Source organism: Aethalodelphis obliquidens, unplaced genomic scaffold, assembly GCF_003676395.1.
Source record: "Aethalodelphis obliquidens isolate GAN/ISIS:26980383/991018 unplaced genomic scaffold, ASM367639v1 scaffold1, whole genome shotgun sequence".
Taxonomy (NCBI): domain Eukaryota; kingdom Metazoa; phylum Chordata; class Mammalia; order Artiodactyla; family Delphinidae; genus Aethalodelphis; species Aethalodelphis obliquidens.
In genome coordinates, this window is record NW_020837945.1 from 8,987,187 (window position 1) to 9,015,071 (window position 27,885).

Sequence of the window (27,885 nt, forward strand, 5' to 3'; positions counted from 1 at the left end):
CAAATGTATCCTATGAGGCCCCAAATCATTAGTGCCCCTCTCATCAGACTCCCAGAGTCATTCCCTTTATGTTTACCTACTTCCCATTCCAGGCTTTTAACAAGCATTTAGGGAAGATTTGGCATTATAACTGAACCTCCCCCCAAACACAAAGTTGGTGGCCAAAGTTGGCCCTCGGGAGCTACAGTTGAGAGACAACGCCAAATTTGAATTCTTAGCTCCAGGAATTCCCTCAAACAGCCCAGACAACTTCCCTAAATCCCAAATGGCTGGAACTACTTAGAAATAGGTTTCAAGACACACATTTTTTCCCTTCTTGCTTGTAAAAGGCTATTTGTCGAAGTTACAGAAGTCGAGCCAATTAACTAAACTAACCACAAAATGTAATTTTGTTATTCAAAACGCCAAAAACCACTCAGCCAGACGACATCTAGGTTTTTTTATTTTTTAAGCCCAGGAGTTGCAGGTGTCTGCAGAAACTCCAGTAACATGAAGGAACAAAACCTGAAAGCGCCTGCTCTGTGTGTAAAGCTGCTGCAGGGCCAGCTCCCCCGTGGCTGCAGCTGTGACCCCATCCGTGGGGACCGACCCGCAGCGCGGAAGAGCAATCTCCCGCCAGCTAGACTTGCTCAGAGATATAAATGCCAATCCACCCAGGACCTGATGCTGCCGCTGCCCGCCTCCACCACCCTGCTCCCTCTCTTCAGGGTCCATTACTTTAACATTTACGTTCAAGAGTAAAAGGCAACAAGGCTACCAGGCATTTGGGAGACTGGGGGCAGACGTCCGACAGATGCCGTGAAGTTGCCCGTGTCCATTTTACATCTGACTGTTTAAGCGCTTGGCCAGTTCCATAATCTGGCCTCACAGTGTAAATCTGTAGGCTGCCTTATCTTCTTTCCCCAACGAGAATACAGGCTGACCGTAGGCAGGAACAGTGTCAACTATTTAGGACTCCCCACTACGATGCAAACTTGATTTCAATAAACACGTGGAATGAAGGAAGAGGACCAGAGCCCCGAGTGTAACTGACTGGTTAGAAGCCCCGAGCGGCCTTCCCAGTGTGGACATTTCTGCAGAGGGTGCCCCTGTGCCACGTGCCTTTCAGAGGAAGAGCTTCAAGTGGGGAGTTCTCCTCCAAGGCAGGCAGAGCCAAAACTGCTGAAGGTATCCTTGGTCAGCTTCTCCACTCCGGGGTGAGAATGGCTGAACACATCTCTGCTTCCAAGGTTTAGCTTTTGTTCACCACCCTTAGTGTTATGACCTTAATATCTAAAAAGAAGATTTCTTTTATCTGCTGTAAAATTTTTTTATTTGGGTAGAATATACTTGACAAAATCTACCATTTTAAACATTTTTAAGTGTACAGGGTATCCAGTATATTCACATTGTTGGGCAACTATGACCACCATTCATGTGCAGAACTTTTCCATCTTCCCAAACTGAAACTCTGTCCCCATTAACTCCCATTCCCTCCTCCCCCACAGTCCCTAGTGACCATCATTCTTCTTTCTGTCTCTATGGAGTTGACTACTCTGGTTCCCCCAGATAAGTGGAATCATATAATACTGTCCTTTTGGACAGTATACTGTCCAGTATAGACAGTATACAATAATACCGTCTATTATTCCCCTTAGCATAATGCTGTCAAGGTTCATCCACGGTACAGCATGTGTCAGAATTCCATTCCTTTTTAAGGCTGAATGATAGACAGTCCATTGCAGGTACAGACCTCATTTTGTTTATCCATTCATCTATGGACACTTGGGCTGTTTCTACCTTTTGGCTATTGCGATTCATGCTGTTATGAACCCTGGCGTACAAATATCTGCTGGATTACAACTATTTTTTAGCAAAATCACTTGGTCCACTCCCTTAATTTTCACTTAGGGAATTATTCTTAAATTGTTCCTAACTGTATAATTTTAAATTACCTAAGAGAAGGCAATTATTTCAAAGTTGGAACAAATCCCTGCTTTCTATCAAATTAATTAAGAACAAAACAGCTCCAACACTTTCAACGAAGAGGTCTGCTTTGGTAAAACCAAAAATCTCTCAGGCAGGAAACTGTTAAACCACACGGTCTGTTCTGTTGCAAAGTCACTGTGCATAAATGAAAAGGTGCCCCCCCTCGAAACTGGGCAGAAAAACTGTAAGAGCTTTGTGGTTCAATCACGTCACCCTTCAAAGGCCACTGCCTTCCCTGCAGCCAGATGAAATCTCTTCTTTCTCAGCACGTCCAGGATGAGTCAAGTCCTCTGACGTGTATTTTGTACCTTTGTAAAAATTATGCAGACTTTTAACTCGCCCGTTGACAAAGATGCTCTCCTTGACCTAGTCAGGCTCCTCTGAACCCTCTTCTTTTTCTTCTCCTTTTTTTTGAATTTTAAATCATATAGTGTTTCTTCCTCCTATAATATTTTTGCTTTCCAACAGTAAAAGAAATGGTACAAGAATCTGGCCCTTGGTCACAAGCCATTTTGGGGAATTCCTCAATATTCTCACTCCAATTTTTTTAACAATCAATGAATGAGGTAATCAATGACAGGGTTAATCATCAGATTCCAGAGCTTCTAAAATATCTCCCATTACTCAACAGTCCCTTTCTCTTTCTCTCCCTCCCTCTCCCCGCTCTCTCCTGCCCTCCTGAAAACATTTTACTGAAAATGCAAGAAAAAACTGAGAATTATGTTTCTGAGGAGAGCCCGAATCCTGAGATGCTTATGTCAGACTGTAGGGTCTGTGTTTACAATTTCCTAGCCTTTTTTTTTTTAAATTAATTTATTTATTATTAATTTTGGCTGCATGGGGTCTTCATTGCATGCAGGCTCTCTCTAGTTGCAGCGAGCAGGGGCTACTCTTTGTTGCCCTGCGTGGGCTTCTCATTGCTGTGGCTTCTCATGTTGCAGAGCACAGGCTCCAGGCACGCGGGCTTCAGTAGTTGTGGCACGTAGGCTCAGTAGTTGTGGCGCACGGGCTTAGTTGCTCCACAGCATGTGAGCTCTTCCCGGACCAGGGCTCGAACCCGTGTCCCCTGCATTGGCAGGCGGATTCTTAACCACTGTGCCAACAGGGATGTCCCAATGGGTTCCCAGCAGCTCAAGGCCACGTTCCTACGGGGATGACCTCAACCCCCTTAAAATGCCTGCCTAAGAAAGAAAGCTCAAGGCTTCTGAAGGAATCTGCTGTGTGTTTAGCCAACTCCTGATAGGTTCCTGACCTCCCTTTCTTTGAGCATTTATTAAGACAAGCTTACAGTTATACATCCTTGCTCTGTCCCTTGTGAGATGTATGTGTGTCTCCTACAACCCAGGGATGTCTTTCTCAAGGACCTGGCAGCCACCCCTCTGAAATACCATCATCAAGAAAGATAGGGCCCCTGTTTCCCAGTCTCCAGGGGAGCACAGGAACCTACCTTGCACTTTACAGTCAGCAAACCCCGATGGCCTAATTACATCCACCAACCCCCTTCTTGCTTGTTTGTAACTTTCCACTCCCCTGACTTTGCTGAAGCCCCTGCTTGTTCACCCTCCCTGCTCTTCATTCTCTGCTTAAACTACCCACTCACCTCTGCACAAACTGGAACAGAGCACAACTCCTTCCCCTGCTGCAGTAGTTACTAAATAAAATCAGTCTTTTCCACCTTTAACTAGTGTCTGGCTTTGTTTAACTCTGACGCCTTTTCAGCTGCAAGTTCCTTGAGGCAAGTGACATTTCTTCTTTCTAACAGAGTTATTCGATTTGAACCACTACCGGGCAGAGCACCCTGCAGTGGGATGTAAGGATGGAAGTCCGTCCTTCACCTCAAGTGGCTTGCACCCCAAAACAGGAGCCCATGAAGCACATTTCATGGAGCTCCGCAGAGTCCGGTAAGAACACCTTCGTTTTGCAGCCCCCGAATTCCGAGTTGCTGCCGTAACCTCTGTTTCCCTCCCAAACACAGTTTATAAGACGTGGAGTTAGAGAGAGTGCTGCGTTCCTCTGAGGGTCCCCAGGCTCCTGACCTCGTCCCCTAGGACCTGCGGCGGCCTCTTCACCACTTCCTTCACCAGGTGCAGCACCGTGTCAGTCTGCAGGGTGCTCAGCGCACAGATCAGGTCCACAAGGGTCAGCTGGGACGCGCTGGCCGCCGGGACGATCTGCCGAAGAAAAAATCATTCCTTTAAGGCTCACAGAGAGAAAACAAGAATAAGAATGAGGCACGGAAAGTACTCTATAATACTTGCTCCTGGAAAAAGAGGTTTGTTTTAATCTTCTAAAGAAATACTTAAATGAAAACTGGGTAATGGACTCTAGTGGTGGGAACGAAGAGTGAGGTTAGCATTTAATCACAGTAACCTAATCAGTATCTGATACATATAAGGAATAAAACGTGTAGCTGATGATGGGCAGTCTCTCTGGTATGTTCAAGCTGAGAAAGCATTGTAGAAACAGATATGTTTAATTGGGAGGAAACAGGCTGATATTGAGACAGCCCCCAAAGTATGAGGACAGCAAGAAAAACAGGTAAATCAGGTTCACGCGAGCTGCCTGTGGCAGGCAAGTCCCGGTGAGGGAGGCATGTTGTGATGACAGAAGTCTGTGTAGGGTGGTGACATGCACTTGCAAGTATCAGGTTTCTCGCCCGGAAGCCCCAGCAAGTGCTAAGGTGGGTGGCCTGGGCCACCAGCCTCTCACACCTCCTCAGGGAACAGGGGCCTACGCTGGGCCCTGAGATAGTGTCCAGGGGGTGGGGCAGACCCTCTGAGGGAGGTACCAGGTAGGAACCTGCATGGTCGACAGAGGGGACCAAGGAAGAAGTACGTGCGGGTATTGCAGAAGCACGTGAACCAAGCTCCTGGAGGACCTCGTGATGGACCAGTCAGTGGAGAAGGAATGGACAAAATGCACACTGAAGTCTGGGCGCAGGAATGCGATGATTTAAATTTTCTTGACCATCATGAACAAGCATTACTTTAATAAATTAAAAAAGCCGAGTGTAAATTATGGACGTGTCAGTGTAGGTTCAGCAACTGTGACAAGTGTAACCTCCTGATGGGGGCTGCTGGGGGAAGCAGGGCATGCACGTGCAGGGACAGGGGAATATGGGAACTCCCTGTACCTTCCTCTCATTTTGTTGTGAACCTAAAACTGCCTTAAAAAGAGAAAGTCTTTAAAAAGATTAGTTAAAAAAAAAAAAAAAAAGCTATCACGGGCTTCCCTGGTGGCACAGTGGTTGAGAGTCCGCCTGCCAATGCAGGGGACCTGGGTTCGTGCCCCGGTCCGGGAAGATCCCACATGCCGCGGAGCGGCTGGGCCCGTGAGCCATGGCCGCAAAGGGAGAGGCCACAACAGTGAGAGGCCCGCGTATCGCAAAAGAAAAAAAAAAAAAAAAAAGCTATCAGGTGGTGTTACAACCAGGGAAGGGCCCACAGGGGTCCTCATAGGTAGGATGGTGAACTGTTTCTTAAGCTGGGTGGCAGGTTCATGGCGGTGTTCTTCTTTAAAACGTACATTCTTGTAAGCACACTATTAGACAGTAGATTAAAAAGGTTAAATAGAAGTACAATCTACTCATTACAGAAAGATGTGAAAAGAGAGGTTGGGGGTGGCCTCCACTCCCTACCCACCCGACACCCCGGCTAGTTGTAACTGGCACAGCTAGAGTACATGATGCATTTAAAACGGTGGAACTGGGCTTCCCTGGTGGCACAGTGGTTAAGAATCTGCCTGCCAATGAGGGGGACACGGGTTCGAGCCCTGGTCTGGGAAGATCCCACATGCCGCGGAGCAACTGAGCCCATGTGCCACAACTACTGAGTCTGAGCTCTAGAGCCCGTGAACCACAACTACTGAGCCCACGTGCCACAACTACTGAAGCCCGCATGCCTAGAGCCTGTGCTCTGCAACATGAGAAGCCACAGCAATGAGAAGCCCACGCAGGGCAACAAAGAGTAGCCCCTGCTCACCGCAACTAGAGAAAGCCCGCGTGCAGCAACGAAGACCCAAAGCAGCCAAAAATAAAGAAAGAAAAGATTATAAAAAATAAAAGAATAAAAAATAAATAAAACAGTGGAACCACTGCCCCAGTCTCCCGTGTTGGCCTCTGGCGTCACTTTTTTTTTTTTTTTGTTATACGCGGGCCTCTCACTGTTGTGGCCTCTCCTGTTGCGGAGCACAGGCTCCAGACGCGCAGGCTCAGCGGCCATGGCTGACGGGCCCAGCCGCTCCGCGGCATGTGGGATCTTCCCGGACCAGGACACGAACCCGTGTTCCCTGCATCGGCAGGCGGACCCTCAACCATTGCGCCACCAGGGAAGCTCTGGCGTCACTTTTGATCACACATGACCCTCTGGTATTTTGTCAGAGTAAGTTAGTTCCTGCTTTCATTTCTGGCTTTACCTTTGTCTTACTGTGGCGTTTCACTTTCTTCCTGCCCCACACCGCTGCAACAGCTGCTGTCAGCTGAACTCCAAGATGGGCTGTCAAGGGGTTTAAGAAGTCTAAAATTTTTTGTCGTATGATCTAAAAAATAGAAAAACGAAGAGTTAGAGCAGAGTAGAATCAGGGCTACGGTGGACTGTGCACTTCACCACCAGCACCTGTAAACCCTGGGAGCCAGGGCGGGTCTTTGTCTCAGCATCCCGGGCACCAGGCCGCGGGAGGAGGAACTGGACGAGAGGCACGGCGGGCAGCCCAGGCGGACGGACAGATGGCTAGCGGAGCCGAGCAGGAAGAGACCCTTGGGAGGTGATGAATACCACCTCCAAGCAGCTGTGAGCAGGGCAGGGCTCGAAGGCAGCCACCCAAGGCTTTGCAGATACAGTGAGGAAGGGGGCGGGGGGGGGGGGACCCAGCAGTGGAGTCGGCACTGTTCCCATCCGGAAAGCCCCTAGCCTCACTTGTCTCAACCAGCCCTGGAAGGGCTAATATGCATCAGGAAGGATGTTTTTCAATTTCCAGAAATATGTACCATTTAACTAACTTTGTTATGTAACCAACTAAAAATAAACTCACAGCACGGCCCCGGACGTCACTCATCACCCTCCCTCCGGCTGCGCCTGGATTTTTCTCCATTCCTGAAACCTCCATGTTCCTTCCTCTATAAATCCTGTGGGTCTCACAGCCGCTAACACCTCCCTACCCAGGCAAATCCTCTCTTTCTGGGTCTCAGCTCAGCCCCTCTGCCTCAGGAAGGCCTCCTCGACCCCCTGACCAGGGGTCACAGCCTGTAAGAGTGCCCCGCATTCTTTGTAGCACTTCTCATCATTATTTTTAAATTGATGGTTAACGTCTGTATCCGCCAGGCAGACAAGGACTTAATTGCTCTATCTTATCCACTATTGGATAAGCAGGACCTGGTACACAGCAGCAGACATGCAAATGTTTGTGGAATGAATGAATTTACCTTGGGCTTCCTCTGTCCCCACTGCCTTAGTTTAGCATCTCCTTAGATACAACTGGCCATGGGATGGAGACGTCCTCTCCCTCCCGCTGCGGTTTCTGCTCCAGAGAAACCCCAGGGGCCCCAGCTCAAGGCCTTGGGTCCTTCAGGGAGGGCTTAAGTTAAGTGCTCAATAAATGTTAGCCATCGCCAAAATGAATCCTTCCATCAGCCCAGGAGGTAGGCTACTAATAACAGACTCATTTCACAGAGGAGGAAACCGAGGCTCAGGCTGCGTGCCTGAGGATTTTCTGAACCTTTCTAGAGCTTAATTTTTAGGCTTAAATTAAGCAGTTTCCTGTGGCAGCTTGAAATACAGCAGATTTCCCTTGGAGGGTATCTCTGGAACTGCCAGAACATTTTGGAGGCCACCTGTGCAACTGCCTGACTCACCATAGAAAGATCAGAAAACAGAAGTCAGAGGCGGGCTCCATTCCCTACTCACCCTCATCCCGGCATCACTGCTTATCAGATGCACGATTGAGGGCAAGGCACTCACTCTCTCTACACCCCAATGTCCTCATCTGTAATCTGGGAATAATAATAGCACCCACCTTGCAGGTGAGGACTAAATGGGCCAATAAACGAAGAGTGCTTGGAGGATGCCTGGCTTCGTGTTTCCAACTGAGGAAACTACGGCACAGACAGGTTAATGAACTTGCCCAGGGTCCCACGAAGCACCTGAGCAGGGAGCTGAGTCCAGGTGATCTGGCTCCCCGTGTCCTGATCTGTTCTGCTCAGCCCGGGCCACCAGATGCCAGCGTAAGCTCCGAGGCCGCACCTGGCACCAGGGGTGCTCAGCTAAATGAGACACAGCCAGATAATTCTGAGCCACCAGACACAGCAATCAGAGACTGAGCTGGGACGCTACCAAGAGAGAGTGAACTGTAACCGAGCGGGATCCTATGGGGGCCTTCCTGGGACAGAACCCTCCCCACCATGTCCTCTGCCTGCCTCTTGTTTGTAGAAAAGCTTTAGTCTCCCAGGCCTCCCCTGAGTCACAAAAGCCTGGCTCAGGAATTAATGATTGCAAGGATGTGAACACATGATGACAAACGTAGCAGTGGGGTGAGGAGAAGCGATAACAATTTAAATGGTAAATCGGCCATATGGCAGTCACAGAATCTTTAGTTCCTCCCTGAAGTACATAGATAAGTGTCTGAGGCATATTCCTGAGTTGTTTTACAGATACTAAAACCCCCACCAAATGGAAGAAGCTAACTGCATGATGACCATAAACAGGTAGCCCCCAGACCCGCTGGAGCCTGAGGATTAATGATGTTAACTCCTGTGACACGGCCCTGTTATCTCCTCATCAACCAATCAGAGAACTGTACATGAGCTGTTCACCCACCCTGCAACTCCCCTCCCTCACCTTACCCTTAAAAACTCTTCCCTGAAACCCATCGGGGGAGTTCAGGTTTTTTTGAGCATCAGCTCCCACACTTCTTGTCTGGTGCCTTAAAATAAACCCCCTACTTTCCTTTAACACGACCTGGTGTCAGTAGATTGCCTTTACTGCGTGCAGGCGAGTGGACCCAAGTTTGGTTCGGTAACAGAACTAGAAATGCTCTGGGTTGTGAGCTTCTGGTTTAATGAAAAACTCAAAGACACCTCAACACTTGTTCAAGGCATCCCTGAAAGCAGAACGCAAGAGCTAAGCTGTCTTAGTAGAGATGCTTAACAGAAACAGGTTGAGGACTTTAGGTACCCTACCTGGAACCCTCAGAGACTTTATGTTTGGCTTAAAAAAAAAAAAAAAAGGGCCAAGGGGAAAAAATAAACTGAAAACTACTCACAAAGCTTTTCTTTCCATGAATAGGAAACTTATTCTAATAAACAAACTGGAGATTTCTACTTCCAACTTACTTCTAATGTGGGTTTCTCTGAGCACATTACGTTTGATTATTTATGTATATAACCCTGTACATTTTTGTTTTTTGGTGGGACAATACAAGAAGAGGAAGTCATAAACACACAAAGGAAGCTCTCTCACTTTGGTGGTTTTAAAGTAAACGGAAGAAGATCCCTTCGTGGCTCCAAGGAGATCTATGGGTCTCTTCTGAGTCTCCTCCTTTCTGAGAACATTCCAGAGAAGGGCCATGGTATTAACAATTCGAGGAAGCTCTTCCAGAATAGCATTCTTGGCATTTTTCAAATTGGTAGAGTCACTCACAGCAGCAGTCTAAAAAACGAAAACGAACACGTGAGACTCGCTGCGTCTGCGGTGGCACCGTCTCCCTTTCCACGAGGACAGGGTGCTGGTGGGATAAAGTCTGGGCTGTAGCACCCTCCAGAGCAAGTCCCACGTGTGGTCTGGAAGTAAAACGCCTCCCTGAGCATTTAAACCCATGATTTTCTTTCAAAGAGGGAGACCTGTGCATCTGAGGCTCCTCATTACAAACTCTTCCAACCACTCAACCGAAGCACTAGCTGCCTTCTACAATCTGCTCCCAGATAGGGTAGAGCAACCAACAGCTAAAACGTCTTCAAACTCCATAAGGCCAAGTAACAAGTACCCGGAAAAAAGATGACACTCTATCCCATACTGGTGGAGGGCTGAAGTCGCCCACAGAGAGCGCCAGCAAGAACAAAACCACGTTTGCATTACTTACATACATACATTTGCACGTATATGTGCATACACTTCATTATTTGCATGTGTGTTCATTTGCATTAACGTTTGCGTATAGGTTTGTATGACATACATACATTTCTTCTCTGAAACAGACGTAACCCCAATGAAAACAAAACAATATATGAAAACTGTCTCGAACTCAGGAAAGAAATGATTTACCTTTTTGTTTTGGTTGGGTTGTTCCAAAAGACAAAAATGACTAATGGTTGTTAGACCTTCCAAAAGAGTGAGTGGATAATCCGGAGAAATGTTTTCCCTCTTGGAGGTCATGCTTTGGTGAAGAAACGAGAAACTGGTTTTGAGAATCTTTAAGAATGAGGCCATAAAGGTTTTTAATCGTACATATAAACACGGAAACCACAGAGATATCACGATCTTAAAAAACTGGGGCTCTCATAATGAAATACTGTTACAAAAAGGACAGGCATCATTTGTGCTGTTTTTACATTGATACAGTCGTTTTGGAAAAATGTTTCCAGGTGTTTTAGAATGTCTGTGAGGATCCTCATTTTTCTTTCTGTTTTGCAACACTAATGAGGAGAGACTGACTTGTCCTGTAACACTCATCTAGCCTGGGGAGTCGTGTGGAATTGAAACTAAAGGAGCTGAACATTTAGTTCCTGGTTACCCCTTTTGACAATGCTAACTAGGCTTTCGATTAGGTTGAAATTACCCTCCAGTTGGCTTCTAGGGGAAATCAGCCGTCTGTGACTAAAGCTGTCATTAAAGAAACAGTTAACACATCAAAGGGTTCACCGTACCTGATAGAGAGCTTCACCGATTCGCTTTCATACTGCTTGACCAGCTCGTCCAAGTTTTTGCAAATCTGGACGAGGAAGGGGGCCACCGTCCAGCCCAGGGACCTTCCGAAGTACGGCAAGGAGTGCGTGACCAGGCTGACCCAGGCCGGGTGCATGCCATAGCCATACGCCGGCTGCAGGCCCCTCACCACGGCGGACACCAGCAGCCCCTGCGAGGTGAGCCGGTGGGGCTGCACGTACTGCAGGGAGCTGATGGCCTCCTGGAAGCTCAGGGTCTGCCGCCACTCCCGGGACAGGTCCGCCTGGTGTTCCGCCTCCTCGTGCACCGGCCCCAGGTGGTGCTCCAGGACGATGAGTGCCTGCAGCAGCTTCAGCAGCTCAATCTGCAGGGGGTGCTCGCTCCAGATCTGGTCCTGGCCCAGGTTGATGAGATTCTCCTCGAACAGGCTGTCCTCCTGCTGGGTGTGGCCCCGCTCCGCCACGGCCAGTCCATAGCGCTTGTGGCTTGTGTACATGGACGCGGACAGCGAGAGCAGTACGAACTCCTGGACCCTGCACCTCTGCAGCAGGCTGTGGATGAACTCCACGTTCTTCCCTTCGGCTGACTTGGCCACCGAGACCAGCTGCGTCATCATTCTGATCAAAACTGCGACGCTCTTGACCTGCACGTCCCGGTTGCCGAGGACGTCTCGGTGGGAGACCTTCAGGTAACAAGGGTAGTAGCTGCGCAGGAAGCTCAGGCACAGGTAGGTGAGGAGCTCGATCAGCAGCGAGTGAGGGCACACGTTGGGAGACTGGGTCTGGAGCTTTCCATAGAAGCTCTGGCCGACGAGGGCCTCCTGGTGGCGAGCCAGGAGGTTGGAGACGAGGTTGAGGTGCGCGGTGGAGCTGGTGTCCATGCTGGTCCGGGACATGGCCTCGATGAACTCTTTGGGGTTGGTTTTGAGCACGGCTTCTAGCACGGAGAAGGCGTACAGCACTCGCCGGGAGTCATAGGGCTGCGGGTAGAGCAGGATGTGCTTAAACAGGGCCTCGATCGCCTCCTGCCTCTCCCGCTGCTGCTTCAGCTGCCGGGCCACGCTCAGGGCCTGGAGCTCCGCGTCGGCCTCGTCGTCACTGGACAGCGACTCCGAAGCCTGAGTCTTGTCCGAGTCCACGCGCGCCAGGCTCCACTTGACAGTGGACTTGAGGCTGGCCGCCGGCTCTGGGGAGCCCTGGGCTGCCGCGGGGAGGGGCGTGCGGCAGAGCTCGCCGCCGCTCAGCTCCTGGGGCTCGTGGGACGGGGAGGAGAAGGGGGACGTGTGCTCGCTCTCCGTGGGGCTCGTGTCCGCGGACTCGGTGCGCTCGCTGTCGTCCGCGGTGTCGCAGGCCGCCCCGTCCAGCAGGTCCGTGCAGCAGGCAAGGTCTTCCTCGCTGGGCTCGCGGCCTGGCGGGCATACCTCGGGCTCCTTCTCCACCTCGGCCCAGATGGCCTCGCGGTCCACGGTTGGGAACTGGCTCAGGGGCGCTCTCTCTTCGCCACCACCCTCCTGAAGCTCGGGTGCGCCCCACGCCTCTTTGAATGAGGTTCGCTTCCTGTTAAACCAATGACGCCAGTCTTCTGAAAATTACAGAACAACAGACGACTTCAGAACAGGAGGGTCAGTTATGACAAGTCGCTTCTAGAGTGATCTTTGTCTTAAAGCCAGGCAGAAAGATCAATATTAGTAAAATTCTCCTGTGGGAGGAGGGACAAGATAAATTCTTTGCGACAACGTGGATGGACCTGGAGGGTATCATGCTTAGTGAAATGTCGGACAGAAAATCACAAATACTGTATGTTACCGCTTATACGTGGAGTCTAAAAATTAAAACAAGTGAATGAATGTAACAAAGCAGAAACAGACTCACAGTCACAGAGAACAAACTAGTGGTTACCAGTGGGGGCAGGGTGGCAGGGGGAGACACGGGTAGGGGATTACGAGGTACGTAAACTCCTGTGTATACAAGAAATAAGCTACCAGGATATACTGTGCAGCACAGGGCATATACCCAATATGTTATAATAACTATAAATGGAGTCTAACCTTTAAAAACTGTGAACCACTATGTTGTGCCCATGAAACTTACATCATATTGTAAATCAGCTATACCTCAACCAAAAACATAAAGTGTAAAACCACAAAATAAAATATAATTCCCCCATGAAACAACAACACTAGAGTCTAGATTACACTACAGATGGAAGGCAGACAAGCAAAGTGAACAGGCCTTTTATAATGTTCAAGAAATTGGATCATTTAGTTACATTGTCATAGGAAATATAAATATCCCGAGTTTAGGGGAAGGGTGATTTAAAAAAAAAAAAATGCCTATCATTTTCTCCCGGGAGTTTCCTTTCAAAAAAGGTATCCTACAGAAATGTCAGCAGAAGGTCTTCAAAGCTAAGAGGGTATCACTGAAACGTCTTGAATAAAAACAAACTGGAAAGCAAACAAGACATCCACAGTAAGAGGACTGAAAACACTCATGCCACAGGCATGCAGAGGGCTACTGTTTGGGTTTTTTTTTTGCGGTACGCGGGCCTCTCACTGTTGTGGCCTCTCCCGTTGCGGAGCACAGGCTCCGGACGCGCAGGCTCAGCGGCCATGGCTCAGAGGTCCAGCCGCTCCGCGGCATGTGGGATCTTCCCGGACCGGGGCACGAACCCGCGTCCCCTGCATCGGCAGGCGGACTCTCAACCACTGCGCCACCAGGGAAGCCCTGTTTGGGTTTTTTAAAGATACTTCTACACGTACGATATGGAGCAATGTGTAGAGTACATTAAGTATTGAAGAAAAAAGACTTAAGCTGCAGAATCTAGCTGTACAGAATAAGCCCAGTTAGGGGAGAGTGCCTATAATATGCAGCTATGAAAAAGTCTGGAATGACAGCTACTGAACCATTAACAGTGAGGCGCTCTATCAGCCGGCATCGCGAGGGGCTTTCACTTGTGCTTTTACTTCCCGACTGAAGATTCCAGTTCTTACAATAAGCACGCTAGTACCTCTGAGATCAGAAAATACACAACACTTTAAAGTGCTCAGGTCTCTTTAAAAAAAGGAGTGAAAAGCCAGATGTCTTTGGTACTGCCAAACATTTGTAATAGGCAGCTTTCAGCAAATCTATTCCATGAACACTAAGCCAGGTTAGGAAAGAAGGAGGAATAAGATTTTAGAAATAGAGGAGCTGCCTGGTGTGCACAACAGTATTTAAAAAGTAGATTTCTACAGGCTCACAGAGGTAGCATGCAGGGTAAGCAGAACCCTTCTAGTTGTTTCCAGGGAGAGAACGTGGCAGAGAAAACGCATTGTCTCTTACTAGGCAGGTAGCATTAAACATCAATTAGAGGGGGCAGCAGGGAGTGCCACGAGACTTTTAAAACCCAATGAGCCGCGGAGTGAAAACTTTCTCGTTAAAGCAAAGGAATGCTTAAAATCTAGCTTCTCTTAATGAAGAGCAAACTTTTAAGAAGGTGCTTAGTTTATACTTCTTTGCATTTTACTTTCTTACAATTGTGGAGTAATAAAATGCCTCTTCTTTGAGGAGGCACCTGAAGGAAAACCAGAAGTTACAGTTTTAGGCAAGGAACCTTGTAAGGAAAGGAAACCACCTTAGGAATCTTTGCTTATTTAGGTGTTAGGCTGCTTTTCTCTGTAAGATAAGACTGGGACAAACACTGAATATTTACAACCCTGTGGTCTAAACAAACTCATCAAAGCTTGTAAAACCGTCACTTAGAAAACTGCAGGAAGTCATAAAACACACCTATTGTGGGAAGCAATGTTAGATCATAAACTGCTCTAGGTATTAGTCACTGAAATTTAATGAACTCATCGGTTTTATTTTAGCCTTTCTTTTCTTCTTCTTACCCATACTCTTTTAAATTTATGTTAAAGATGCCTCTGAAAGTTCTCAGAACCCAAAGGTCTATTTTTTCTGCATTTCTGATTATATGTTAACAGCTGGAAAGAGCCTTGGAGAGCAGACAGAAAAGAAACCACTTACCTTGTTCTTGACAGTTCCGGAGCAGAAGTAATTTTTATAAAGTACAACTGAGTAGGTTACATGCAAATTTCAACATTCTTGATCATTCATACCTGGAGGCAACCTCAACTCTCCCGTCCCAGGTCTCAGAAGTGCTAGCCTAGCCAACCCAAACTGGACTTCACACCAGACCTCAGACTTCTTTCCTAAGTGAAGGGTTGGCCTTGGAGACCTTGGGATGGATGGTCTGTTTTTGTCTCCTCCTACCTTAGATGCACTTGAATTGCTTTCTCTAGCAAAAGAACCAAGAACCAGCTATATTTATTGGAACATGGGTTACTAACATTTTCCTGTTTAATATAAAAAAATCATGTTTTTCAGTGAACACAACAAACCCACTACCTAGCATTTCTAAGTGCTGGTTCATCTGATTCTTAAATCTTAAAAGTCCCCACAAAGTACCTTCATACCTTCTGAATGTGGCAAAACCACCAGGGAGGTCTAAGTGCCTCGCTGCTGCACCAGGCAGCTGGGGTCCAGCCCTCCCTGCCCCAGGGACAGAGAGCTGGCCTGGCCTGCGCGCGGCGTGCGGCGTGCTCACCCGTTGAGCTCTGCTGCTTGAGGCAGTGAATGGAGGCCCTCTGGGTTTTGGGCTCAAGCAGGAGTAGCAGCACGGGCTCCAGGATGCGGGCCACGTCGCCGAGGGAGAGCGCCCGCACCAGCCAGCCCTGGGCGGTGGCCCCAATGGCGCCGTCTGTGCAGGCCAGGCTGTCCAGCACGACGAACAGGGACCTGTGGGGGGATGCGAACCGTCAGGGCGGCTGGGACGCCCTCGGGGAGCTTCACCTGGCCTGGGCTTCCCGACCCAGGCAGACGAGGACCAGGGACGTTAACCCTGCTCTCAGCTAGAGTCTCTGGTGGCGGGGGTGGGGTGGGGAGCTTTTAAAATCCCGATGCCCAGGCCTCACCCCACATGGAGGGGGGAGGAGGTACCAGAATCAGCTGGCATCTCTCTAAGGCTGTGTGTCTGACCCCCGCATCTAGAGCTCCGGAAATAAGGTGGGGGATTTTCAAAAACCAACGCAGAACAGAATGCGCGTACGATACAGTTCACGTCTTCAGCATGTGGTTGAGGACATCGCAGGCGCGCACGCCCAGCGTGGCTGCCACCTGAGTCAAGATCTAGCCCATCTTCGTCTCCCTACCAAGCCCCTGGGGGGCACGTTCTACCAGCTCCTCAGGTGAGTCTGAGGCACGTGGGGCTTTCTCCTCCCTCCAAGGCCAAATTAAGCAAACTCCTCCCAGGTATTCACACCCGTCTGGCCGGAATTCACTTAGGGGATCACAGGAATCGTTCGCTCTGCATCAAGAACATGGGGTCAGGTTTTCCACTGCACACATCTCTCTCTCCCCAGCCCGACACACTGACCCGGCACCTCTGCAAAGTGTCCCCTTGCTTTTAAGGGTAAGTTATAAAAAAGTCCCCCTCACCTGTCAAAGGAGCGATTGTGAGATGTCACTCGACTGCCTTGGATCTCTCTCGTCAGGTGCCAGATGACGGAAAATCGAAACAGAGCTTCCAGTCTCGTTCCCTTGAATAGCAAAGAAACGGGAGTGAGGAACCTGATTTCTTAGCAGAACACTGTTCTCCGTGGAGCAAACCCCATTTAAATAACAAACAAGAGCTCAGCAGAAAGGCAGCAACCCAGGCAGAGATGCTGGAGTCGCATCAGTGCCTGGTGTCCGATGGCGCCTGGAGCAGGGAGGACCCGGGTCCTTGCCTTCCTTGCTCCCACTAACACAGGTGTGCTTTCCGGGGAGTGCGTATTCCAGACTCAGCGTCAGCCCGAGTCTGGGGTCACACCTAGGCCTGTGGCTGAAGGAAAACACAGAGCACAGCCTTCTCATGGCCTTTGGCAGTGCCAGGCTGAATGGCTTAGAGAACAGGACACGACAGCAAAGCAGAGCCAGGGCTTCCAAGGCGACACATTCTCTATGACTGCCTACTTCACTGAGAACTCTAGAAGCCCTGCAGGCATCATGGGAGCCTGGGCAGATTTCCCTGGTGAGCCTTAATATGACACAGGGGATAGCTCGTGCTTCTGGAGGCCTTTCAGTCCTGAAATTATTAATGTATTAAAATGTTACTAATGTGGACTTCCCTGGTGGCGCAGTGGTTAAGAATCTGCCTGCCAGTGCAGGGGACAGGGGTTCGAGTCCTGGTCTGGGAAGATCCCACATGCCGCAGAGCAACTAAGCACATGCACCACAGCTACTGAGCCTGCGCTCTAGAGCCCACGTGCCACAACTACTGAGCCCGCATGCCTAGAGCCCGTGCTCTGCAACAAGAGAAGCCACCGCGGTGAGAGGCCCATGTACCAGGGCGAGGAGTGGCCCCTGCTCGCCGCAACTAGAGAAAGACTGCACGCAGCAGTGAAGACCCAACACAGGCAAAAAAAAAAAAAAATGTTACTAGTGCCACAGGCCTGCCCGTTCATCAGGATGTCCACTGAGCTCCAGAAAGACTCCGGCCGGATATAGGTAAGTCTGTCTGGGCTCACGGTGTCAGGACCGATGTCAGAGGGAGGTTGTCGGCTGCAAAGACTCACCTTGTCAGGGTCCAGGAGGGCACGACAGATGATGTCCTCGCAGATGTGGGCTGTCGGGGCCAGGCAGTGCAGGCGGTAGAACAACTCTACACACGTGACGTGATGCTCCTGGGTCTCCTTGTTCAGCTGATTCCAAAGCACATGAGCCACTCTCTGGACGGAGGGGGAGACAGTGTGAACACAGGCGGCTCCCGCCCATTTCCTCCTTGTGGCAGCCCAGTCCCGGCCCCCAGGTACTGGCTTCTGCCTACATTTGCTATGGGAGGATCCTCAATACACAGAGAACCACCACCACCAAGCAGAACAAAGCGAAGCAAACCCAAACCACATTACAGACCCCTCAGGAGTCATCCGGGCAAGGGCAACGTTATAGGTTAAACTTGGATGTCTGAGACTAGCTCAGAACACTGCAGCTCTTGCCCAGACCTTCACTTGCAGAGGGGAATCATCTGGAAGCAAGAACCTATCAGCTGAGGCATCCTTTCAACAAGCGTACACCAAGGCTCCCTACACGCCAGCACTGGGGTTCCAGAGACGCACCCTCTAGGAAGTTCGGTGGATTTGCGGTGGTCGCTATCCTGAGATAGACACCGTAGGACCTTACCACCTAGGGTTGGCTCAAACTGGCGTTCAGCTTTCATTCCCCAAACTTGTTTGTTCCCAATTCTGTGCACAACGCTGTGGCAGATGCCCTGGCTCACCTTCAGGGCACAAATTGTATCCCAAATAGAGTCCTTCATCTCCCCAGCCCTGAACTCAGCGCTTTAAACGTATGAGGTCTGCAAGCGGCTGCAGCCCCTCCCCAAGCCCCAGGGAGCGCGACGGGTGCCTGACCCAACCACAGTGAGACTCAAAAGGACGGCTGGTGGCCCCTTCCGGGAGCGGAATTTCTGAAGGCATTCTTCCAGGTCGTGGAAAAAGATGATGTCTCACAGATTATAACTTTTTATAATGTACATCTTACATCAGAGAACTTCTTTTGGCTCATTTATTTCTCTTGAACAAAACTGTCTTCTCTGCACAGATCAAATTAACCACTGACTGGTTTGAGCCACTAACCATTATTTATTTTTTTATCTAAGGGACCATGATTTCCAATTAACAAGTTACATGTAAACTTCTGATACAAAACTTTTGACTAAAAGTCCCCTTGCTTGCAGTTCCTACGGCAAATTTATGAGTAAGATGCTCCACCTGGAAGGTTTAAAGTTTTTTTTGGAGGGTTTCTGAGACTTGATACTGATCACAAAAACACACCTGCTCCTTCATCTGTCTTAGCCTTCTCAATCCCTATGTTCTGGACGTTTTATTAGTGGCTGGCAATCTGCCTTACAACCTAGAAACGGCAGGGTACTCTTGGGATATCTGACCTTATCCTCATTTGCACTGTGTGCAGAAGGAAAGCTGGCAGGTGAGCCATTCCATGGGAATGAGAAAAAGGCTAGAGGATGTGGAACCAGCCCAACACCTGGAATCCAAGAACCAGGGGCACATCCTGGCTACTTGTGCAGGTTGCATTACCACTTCTAATTCCAGCATCTCAATGTGGGCAGGTACCAGCCACACCCAGCTCTTGACAACCTGGTAATATGTAACCGTATGCTCCGGTGCTTGGCAAGTAGTAGATACTCAGGTATGTACCAAATCTGAGTCAAAATAAAAATCCAGGCTTTGGAAAGAACTCATAAAAGTATACTTCACACCAAACAAGAGGAAAGTATTGGGTGCTACCATTTTTACTCTATTAATAGCCTTCCAAGGAGTCATGGACTCAATTCTTTCTTCTCTTTTCTTCTCTGTGCCTGAGAGGTAATTATGTCAAGCTTTGTGCTGTACGCGGGACCAGGGAAGATCTGCCCAGTCACTGTGCTTCCAGTTGGCACTGTTCCTGGTTCCAAGTTCTACAGATTCAAGATCTTTACTGTGACTCAAGTTTGGTAAGAAGGAGACAAGGAGAATGAGGGGCAGAAGCTGAAGAGCAATTAAATCCAGGATCTGCCAGGACCCAACATCGTAAATGGGGCTCGACTGCACAGACTGCGGACCCTCTACCAGCAAAACCACCATCGTAAGGTCGGATCTTAACAAACGGCACCGCGAAACAGAGGAAAGCTTCAAGTGAGCTTTATCAGGGAGCGCTCCCGGGCGAGGTTCACGGGTCCGAGAGAAAGGGGGCCAGAGAAGTCGCACCTGGGCGAGGGTTGGGCAAGACTTTATAGGGGAAGAAGGGAAAGTGGTGTGGTGAATCTGGGAGGGCGCAGGGTATTCCTTATTTGGTGGTCTTTTCGGGTATCCTGGGGGACCGTTAGTCCCGCCCCTCGAAAGGCGGGAAGGCTGGGCTGGGTTCAAAGTCCCCAGGTCAGTTCCTGGAACTGGGTGGTCCGGAATGTCTCCAGGGCAGTTTCTGGAACTGGGTGGTCCGGAGAATTTCGGTCTGATGCAACCTGTGAATCTGATTGTGTTCCCCTGCCTCGGGCCAGTTGGCCTTACAACCATAACCAGTGAAAATTATAAGAAAAAAATTAAACAGCCAGCCATTTAGAGCTGCTGGAAATTATCCGACGGAAATTATCAAGAGATGAAGAAACACTCAAGAAAGTCTACGAAAATTCCAGTACAAGTAGCAATAGTCTATGCCACTTGAACCATGACCCCTATCCACCTCTCAATCAAGCTCGGCTTGGCAGGGTGTGGCCAAGAAGATGGGCACCCCCTCCTTCCAGCTCCCAGTCTAAGGCTTCTGCATCTCCCTGGGAGGAACAGGCCACCGGCATTTTACTCCTCTGCCCCAACTCTGCCATGGAGGCTCTAACCAGGCACAGCAGGCTAAGAATACTGGAGTCCAGATCATTCTTGCTTCAGTTTGCTTGTAAGGGAAAAGTTACAGCTAGGAGAGGAAAAGAGGCACATTCAGAAGACCAGAGGCTAGCACCCTTACCCAGCACCCTGTAGGGATATCGCACCAAGAAAAACAGACAACAGAGCCATTCCACGGGAATGAGAAAAAGGCTAGAGGATGTGGAACCAGCCCAACACTTGGAATCCAAGAACCAGGGGCACATCCTGGCTACTTGTGCAGGTTGCATTACCACTTCTACTTCCAGCATCTCAATGTGGGCAGGTACCAGCCACACCCAGCTCTTGACAACCTGATAATATATAACCGTATGTTCCGGTGCTTGGCAAGTAGTAGATACTCAGGTATGTACCAAATCTGAGTCAAAATAAAAATCCAGGCTTTGGAAAGAACTCATAAAAGTATACTTCACACCAAACAAGAGGCTCTTCCTGTGCAATAGTATTCAGACAATTTGCCCAGCGGGAGAGGCAAGCCATAAAACAGAGAGTTGCATAGCTCTCTATAAGGGAAATGAGTCTATTTGGAACAGAGCACAGGTATATGTTCAAGTCTAGGAGTGCTTTCAAAAACAACAGAGATTTGGGCGGTAAGCAATTAAGAGGAGACTGGTAGCTCCACGACAGCAACAAGCTAAACCACAGGCCTGCTCATTTACCAGAAATAACCAGGGAAACAGAGAGCTAGGAAAAATCCTCCTGTGTCAAAACAAATCTCAAAGACTGGCCTCAAAAAACTACCTGAGAGAGGGGTGTAAATTTCATTGGATCAGACTGTGGAGTGATTTATGCCCCAAGGCATTGTTGAAAACAATAGAGCAATCAGCCAGTGATTAGTGGAGCTTAACATCTGGGTGTGATACCAACAGAGCTTAACAGAGACCAGACAGTCAATGAGAATAGAAAGCAAATGGTCAAGGAGATCTTGCTAAGATCACTATGATCTCAGACTGGCTGCACATTCCTAAGGCTGAACCCTCCAAGGAGCAGCGCCAAAGGCCTCACACTGCAGGGGAAACAGACATCACTACAACAGTCAAGTCACTCAACAAACAAAAGAGACAACAAGTCACTGGTGGGGTGGGAGGGAGGTGCCAGAGTACAACTTTACAACAATATATTACCTAAAATGTCCAGTCTTCAATAAAGACTATAAGACATGCAAAGATACAAGGAAACGCCCATACGTTTGGAAGAGGAATAGAGCTATTCGAGAGGGATGTTTCTATATCTCACTGGAATTTAGTATGAATGTGAAGTCAATTCTGATCAGATGTATATGGTAAACCTTAGAGTAACCACTAAAAAAAAATAACTCCCAAAATATATTGAAAAAGTCATCAAGGAAATTAAAATATTACACTGGAAAATATTCACTTAATGAAAAAGAAAGTAGTAAAAGGGAAATAGGTGGGAAAAAGATATGACATATAGAAAACAAGGAATATAATAAAACCCATTGAAATGTGTGCTTTAAATGAATGAATTATACGTAAATGATGCTTTTTTCTTTTTTTTTTTTTTATAAAAAAAGGAAACAAAGCTGAGACGTGGCCTCAATTACATGACTTGCTTGATAGAGCTCATCTCCAATAGGTGAAAAGCCAGCCCATTTCGAAAGCCTTTCAGAGGACGGGCTGTCAAGACCTGAAAGGACAGTTTAATTCCAGTACCTCATCCCCACATACAACATCTAAAATGTCTCTTCCTTAGCATCTCCGAATTTGCAGGGCATCTGCTGTCCTGACCACCTGCAGGGGAAATGTGTTCCATCTACAGGCCCCAGTGAGCGGGCTGGTCCCTGTCTATACGACACGACCACTTCCCCCTGGCCTGCGTCACTGCTGTGGTCGACTGGACGGCAGAAGGCACCTGACCCAAGGGTGCCCCGCTGACTGCCTATTTAATAGCCTTGACCAGTTAGTTCAGAATTGTTAGAAAGTGATACAACTGTCATTAGCTATGAGAATCAAGCCTGAGGGTCCTGAGGCAGACTGAAGGTCAAGTGGCAACCAAGTTAGGTCCTGGTTGGCAGGGAGATGTGCAGAGCAAGCAGCCTCGGGACCTGACAGCTTCCCAGGTGAGACCCCGTGAGACCCAGCTGCATTCCACTCCCGCCCTTGGACTTCCATGGGCTCCCCTACCTTTATAATAAACCTCACTTTTATTTTCATGAGCTAGCTGGATCTTTCAGCTTCTTGCAATTAAATGAGCCCTATACTACCTTATTTTCTTACTCTGTCCCCCCAGAAGATGGACAACACCTGCTCACCATCTTCAGCAACCATCATTCTTACACTTGACACGAACTAAGTTTTCCTTGAGGCTAAACAACCTCAAAGCCTCTAACCTCACAAGTCAGGACAGAGTCTCTTTTTCTGTGTATTTAGGTAACTTAGGAATCCTGCCAGGCGGAGTCTGGTCAGCCTAAAACTGAACGCAAATATTACTGAACACTTGCTGCGGGGACAGAAACTGTGCCAGGAGCCTGGGTTAGAGAGATGGGCAAGGCAGGCAAGGTCTCCAGCCACCCTCACCGGCTGCCACCCAAGGCACCATATTCTTTGTCACCACCACTACAACTTGTGGGACAACTTCAAATAAAGAGTCTGGGAAAAGGGTCCCAGGGTCCCAGCTACCCTCCTCTGGATGGGAAATACCTGATAGAAGTCTGTTTTCTCTGCGATGACTTTCAATATTCCTGGAGCAATGGGAGGAACTGTCACCATCTGCAGCTTGCTGAAAAATGGGCTGTGTCCGGAGCTTTTATAGCGTTTCACTTTGTCTTCAATGACAAGTGCTAGGGACAGGGAGTGGTTTATCACTTCGAGCAGGGTGGAGATGGCCACATCCCGGAGGTAGCCGTCAGTCACACAGCAGCAAATGGTCATCAGGGATTTCAGCCAAGACGGAAAACTGGAATCGCCAGCTCCTGGAAGGAAGCCAACCAGAGAGGACAGAGAGAGACAGACAAAACCTCATGAAACTCGCTCACCAGCCTGAGAGCCAGTCTCCAAGGCGTTTAGATCCGGGAAGTCACCTGGACAGCAGCGTGATAACCTTCTGGTGGTGACAGGATACGCTGTGCCCATTCAGGGCCAGAGGACAAATGAGACCAAGTCTGGTTTCATGCGCTTGTCAGATTATTCAAATTCTGCAAAGGTCGGTCTCAGGGTTTTGAAATGATTCAAAATGTTTGTTTTCATGTCATTAAAAATTTTTTTAAATATAGTAAAATTTGAGTTAAAAAACTTTTTTTTTTTTTGAAATTTACAGAGTCAAAATCACATTTTTTTGGTGCAGAGTTCAAAATGTGTTTTCAAAGCCCTCTTGGTGGTAGGGCACGTGCCATTAGCTTTAAAAGAGGCCGAAAATATACTGAAGCTATCAATTCTAAGTGCATTTCTTCCAAGTATACTGTCATTTGCAGTTCATGAGCCAGAGACAAATTGCATGGGGCGTTTAAGGTAATGACAAGCGGAGAAATCTTCACCCTCTGCTCCCAACTTAATCACTCTTTCTTCTTTTCCACTTTTTCCTCCATCCCTTTTTCCTTTCAAGTGTTCACTGCCTGCAATGGACCCAGCTGTGTCTGCCCAACATTCCCACGTTGAAGCCCTCACTCCCAATGTGATGGTATTTGGAGGCGGGGCTTAGGGGAGGTGATTAGGTCTAGATGAGGTCCTGAGTGTGCGGCCTTCAGGATGGGACTGGTGCCCTCCTAAGAAGAGACAACAGAGAGAGCCCCCTACCGCTGCCCCCCAGCCATGACGTGAACATACGGTGAGAAGGTGGCAGTCTATAACCAAGGGGAGAGCTCTCACCAGAAACTGACTATGCTGGCACCCTGATCTCAAACTCCTAGACCCAGAGCTGTGAGAAAATAAATTGCTTTTGTTTAAGCCCCCCAGCCTACGGCAGTTTGTTACGGCAGCCCAAGCTAAGACACTGCCTGTTATGGGTTGAACTGTGTCCTCGTAAAAATTCTTATGTTGAAGTCCTAACCCCTTAGAATGGGACCCTATTGGGAAATAGGTCATGCAGATGTCATTAATTAAAATGAGGTCATGGGGAGTTCCCTGGTGGTCCAGTGGTTAGGACTTGGAGCTTTCACTGCTGTGGGCCCAGGTTCGATCCCTGGCCAGGGAAGAGACAAGATCCCGCAGCTGCGTGGCCAAATAAATAAATATTGGATAAACTAAAATGAGCAGAGTGGGCCCCAAACCCAATATAACAGGTGCCTTATAGAAGGGAAATTTGAACACAGACATATACACAGGAAGAACACCATGGAAAGATCAGAGTTGGGCTGCCACAAGCCCAGGAACTACCAGAGGCTAAAGGAGGCTTGAACACATCCTTCCCCAGCACCTTCCGAGGGAGCGTGGCCTTGCCAACACGTGGACCTCAGACTCTGGCCTCCAGACCCATGAGACAATCCATTTCTATTGTTTAAGCCACTTAGTTTGTGATACTTTGTCATGGCAGCCCTAGCAAACTAATATGTAAAGCTTTAAGAGCAGGTCTCACGAAAGAGTCTAGGTACTGACTACCATAAGCACCTTTAACGTGCCAGACTTTGTTTTTCTTTTTTCTGTGGCGACGCCCCGTAGCACGTGGGATCTTGGTTCCCCAACCAGGGATGGAACCCGTGCCCCCCGCAGCGGGAGCGTGGAGTCTTAACCACTGGACTGCCGGGGAAGTCCCAGTCCCAGACCTTTTGACGGGCTTTGCTAGACACCCCTAGTTTAAAAATACAGACCCCGGGGCTTCCCTGGTGGCGCAGTGGTTGAGAGTCCGCCTGCCGATGCAGGGGACATGGGTTCGTGCCCCAGTCCGGGAAGATCCCACGTGCCACAGAGCGGCTGGGCCCGTGAGCCATGGCCGCTGAGCCTGCACGTCCGGAGCCTGTGCTCCGCAACGGGAGAGGCCACAGCAGTGAGAGGCCCGCGTACCGCAAAAAAAAAAAAATACAGACCCCGCCTCATCAATTTCCCATCTGGTGAGACAAATCCAAACCACACAGGCTAACTACAAAACCAGGAAGGAAACAAACGTGGCACACAGTTCCTTCTCGGCCGCTGTGATTTTAGCTCGTCTCTAAACCTCCACTGCCCGAGTCCCAAGGCTCCTCCACGGGACTCTAGCCGGGCCGCCCTCTTACCCGGCAGCTGGAAGAGCGCGTCGCAGAGCCGCTCGGTCTCCTCCTGGGACAGGTACACAGGGAAGGTGGCGCAGTCCAGCAGCAGGTGGCAGGCCGCGGCGAAGGCCTCCCTGCAGCCCTCCCTCGGACTCCCCGGGTCAAGGACCACCTGGTCCACGGCCCACTCCTCCTCCCCCTTGCAGCCAGGGCTGCTGGGCAGGGGCGAGGGCGTCTCCAAGCTCTTTGTCTTGAATGGAGACCCTCGCACCGTGAACAGGTCCGAGAGCATCTGCCTGAACTGGGGCCCGCCGAGGGGCTTGGCCTCCCACGAGCTCTTCCTCCCCGAGTCGCTGCCTGCCGTGCCCCGCACCCCACCCTCCTCCCTCGGGCCTGTGGGCTCTGCCAACTTGGTTTCTTTTCCGGATGCCGTCAGCTGTGCTCCAAAAATGTTCTTGTGGGCAAAGTTGGCAATTAGCTCCTGGAGGCAAAGAAACGTCCTCTGCATGCTGCCGCCCTTCTTCCAGACGTCGTCTTTGTCCGGAGAAACCCTAGGAACCCTCAGGTGCTCGGAGAGCTCTGGCGACGAAGCACTGAGGCCGATGCCACTGTCTTCAGATTTAAGCGGAGGAAATGGAGCGTCTTCATCACCAGGAAGCACTGCGTTTGTGCCTAAAATTACTTCACCGTTTTCACCTTTGACTGGACTCTGCAAAAAATGGGAGTTTGTACCGTGTATCTCGAAAGACCAAGGGATTCAAACATCAACTGAATCAGGCTACGAACGCATCCTCCCTGCTTTTCAAAATCACAGTTCTCTGCCCCGAGAGGATCCCCGTGTACACGTGTATAATACAATGGAGAGGGCACGCAGGGGGCAGGAGAAAGGCGGCCGGCCCAGCGAGGCGGCTGGCCAAGCCCTGTGCTCTTTGGGTGGGCTGGCTTTGAGCCCACTTTATTTATTTAGGCCCTTCAGGGTCCAACAGGGTTATTTAAAAACAGCTTCTGCCAGATGTAAAAATATGAATGAGGAAACTGGGCTGAGTGTAAAATAAAGGCACAAAGGAATGAAACAAGGGGAGACAGCTAGAACAAAGTGTTTACCCCCGCACATGTTTCACACACACACATATATATGCGGATATATATTCTGTGGCTTTTCCAAAAGGATGACACTTCAACCTTTAATGAATCAACCTCTCATACTGTTACTCAGCTCATACGGCATTAAACTGAAGACTTTTCAGCATTTGACCCACTGTGCTCTTTGGGGGAGACTGAGACAGTATCACGCAATTTTAGAAACACAGTGTTATTTATATTTGTACACTACACATGCTTAAACTTTATATCTTACAACCTTTTTAGGATATTTTTTTCCAACAGCTGTAACAGCTAGGAAAAAAGAAGAAAAAAAAAAAAAGACTAACTTAGAGAATGAAGCAACAGTCTGTAATTAATTTGCAAACTGAGATGCAAGCCCCATGGGGCAGGCATCTGCCCCCAGCACTAACCAACACACACAGCTGTCTTTCAGGAATGCTTCGCTTTTTTAGTCTGTTTGCACACCTGTCTGCCATTGCACCGAATGGATTTCAAGGGCAGAATTTTCAAATCCCTAAACAAAGTAGAAAATAAAAATAATTCAAAGACCATGGGCCGGGGCTTCCCTGGTGGCGCAGTGGTTGAGAGTCTGCCTGCCAATGCAGGGGATGCAGGTTCGTGCCCCGGTCCGGGAGGATCTCTCATGCCGCGGAGCGGCTGGGCCCGTAAGCCATGGCCGCTGAGCCTGCGCGTCCGGAGCCTGTGCTCTGCAGTGGGAGAGGACGCAGCAGTGAGAGGCCCACATACCACAAGAAAAAAAAAAAAAAAAAAGACCATGGGCCTCTGACTGCTTGTGGAACCATAACTCTTACAGTCTTTTTGGAGGACAATTTGGTAGCATCTTTCTAAGGTAAGAAATGAGTTTGACTGCAACCCATTTCTATAAACTGATCCCTCAGAAACACTTGCAGCCCTGAGAACAGGTTGTGCAAAGATGCTGACTGCAGCACTGTAACAGTGAAAAACTAGAAATAACCAAAATAACCTCGATAGGGGAAGAGGTGAAGAAATTTAAAGCCATACCATAGACTCTCATTCAGAAATGAGAAAAGAGTAAGATACCTCTGTGAACACAGATATGGAAAGATGTCCTCCAAATAGTGTTTGGATGAAAACCAAAGTGGATCAGAGAATAATGTATGTTATGGGTTGAACTGCGTTCCCTAAAAAGATGTTGAACTCCTAACCTCCAGCATCTGTGAACGCGACCTTATTTGGAAATAGGGTTCTTGCAGATGATCAAGTAAGTGAGGTCATCAGGGTGGGTCCTAATCCAATATGACTAGTGTCCTTATAAAAAGGTGAAATTTGGACACACACATATACGCACAGGGAAGATGCCGTGTGAA

The 27,885-nt window shown here is 49.0% G+C and overlaps 1 protein-coding gene across 4 annotated transcripts in view; it reads right to left on the reverse strand.

Annotated features, from left to right (window-relative positions):
• Window positions 1-27,885, reverse strand: part of DOP1B (DOP1 leucine zipper like protein B) — a 109,635-nt gene that overhangs the window by 27,485 nt on the left and 54,265 nt on the right. For all 4 annotated transcript variants that reach the window (XR_003431575.1, XM_027100529.1, XM_027100518.1 and 1 more), the window contains 10 exons: window positions 25,457-26,141; window positions 22,953-23,224; window positions 17,437-17,589; window positions 16,319-16,419; window positions 15,429-15,619; window positions 10,823-12,422; window positions 10,221-10,332; window positions 9,420-9,608; window positions 6,382-6,504; window positions 4,005-4,139 (listed from right to left, as the gene is read on the reverse strand). Coding sequence is in view for 3 of the 4 variants with exons in the window: in XM_027100529.1 (XP_026956330.1) it covers window positions 4,005-4,139; window positions 6,382-6,504; window positions 9,420-9,608; window positions 10,221-10,332; window positions 10,823-12,422; window positions 15,429-15,619; window positions 16,319-16,419; window positions 17,437-17,589; window positions 22,953-23,224; window positions 25,457-26,141 (3,561 nt within the window). In the remaining variant the exon portion in view is untranslated. The remainder of the gene's footprint in view (window positions 1-4,004; window positions 4,140-6,381; window positions 6,505-9,419; window positions 9,609-10,220; window positions 10,333-10,822; window positions 12,423-15,428; window positions 15,620-16,318; window positions 16,420-17,436; window positions 17,590-22,952; window positions 23,225-25,456; window positions 26,142-27,885) is intronic.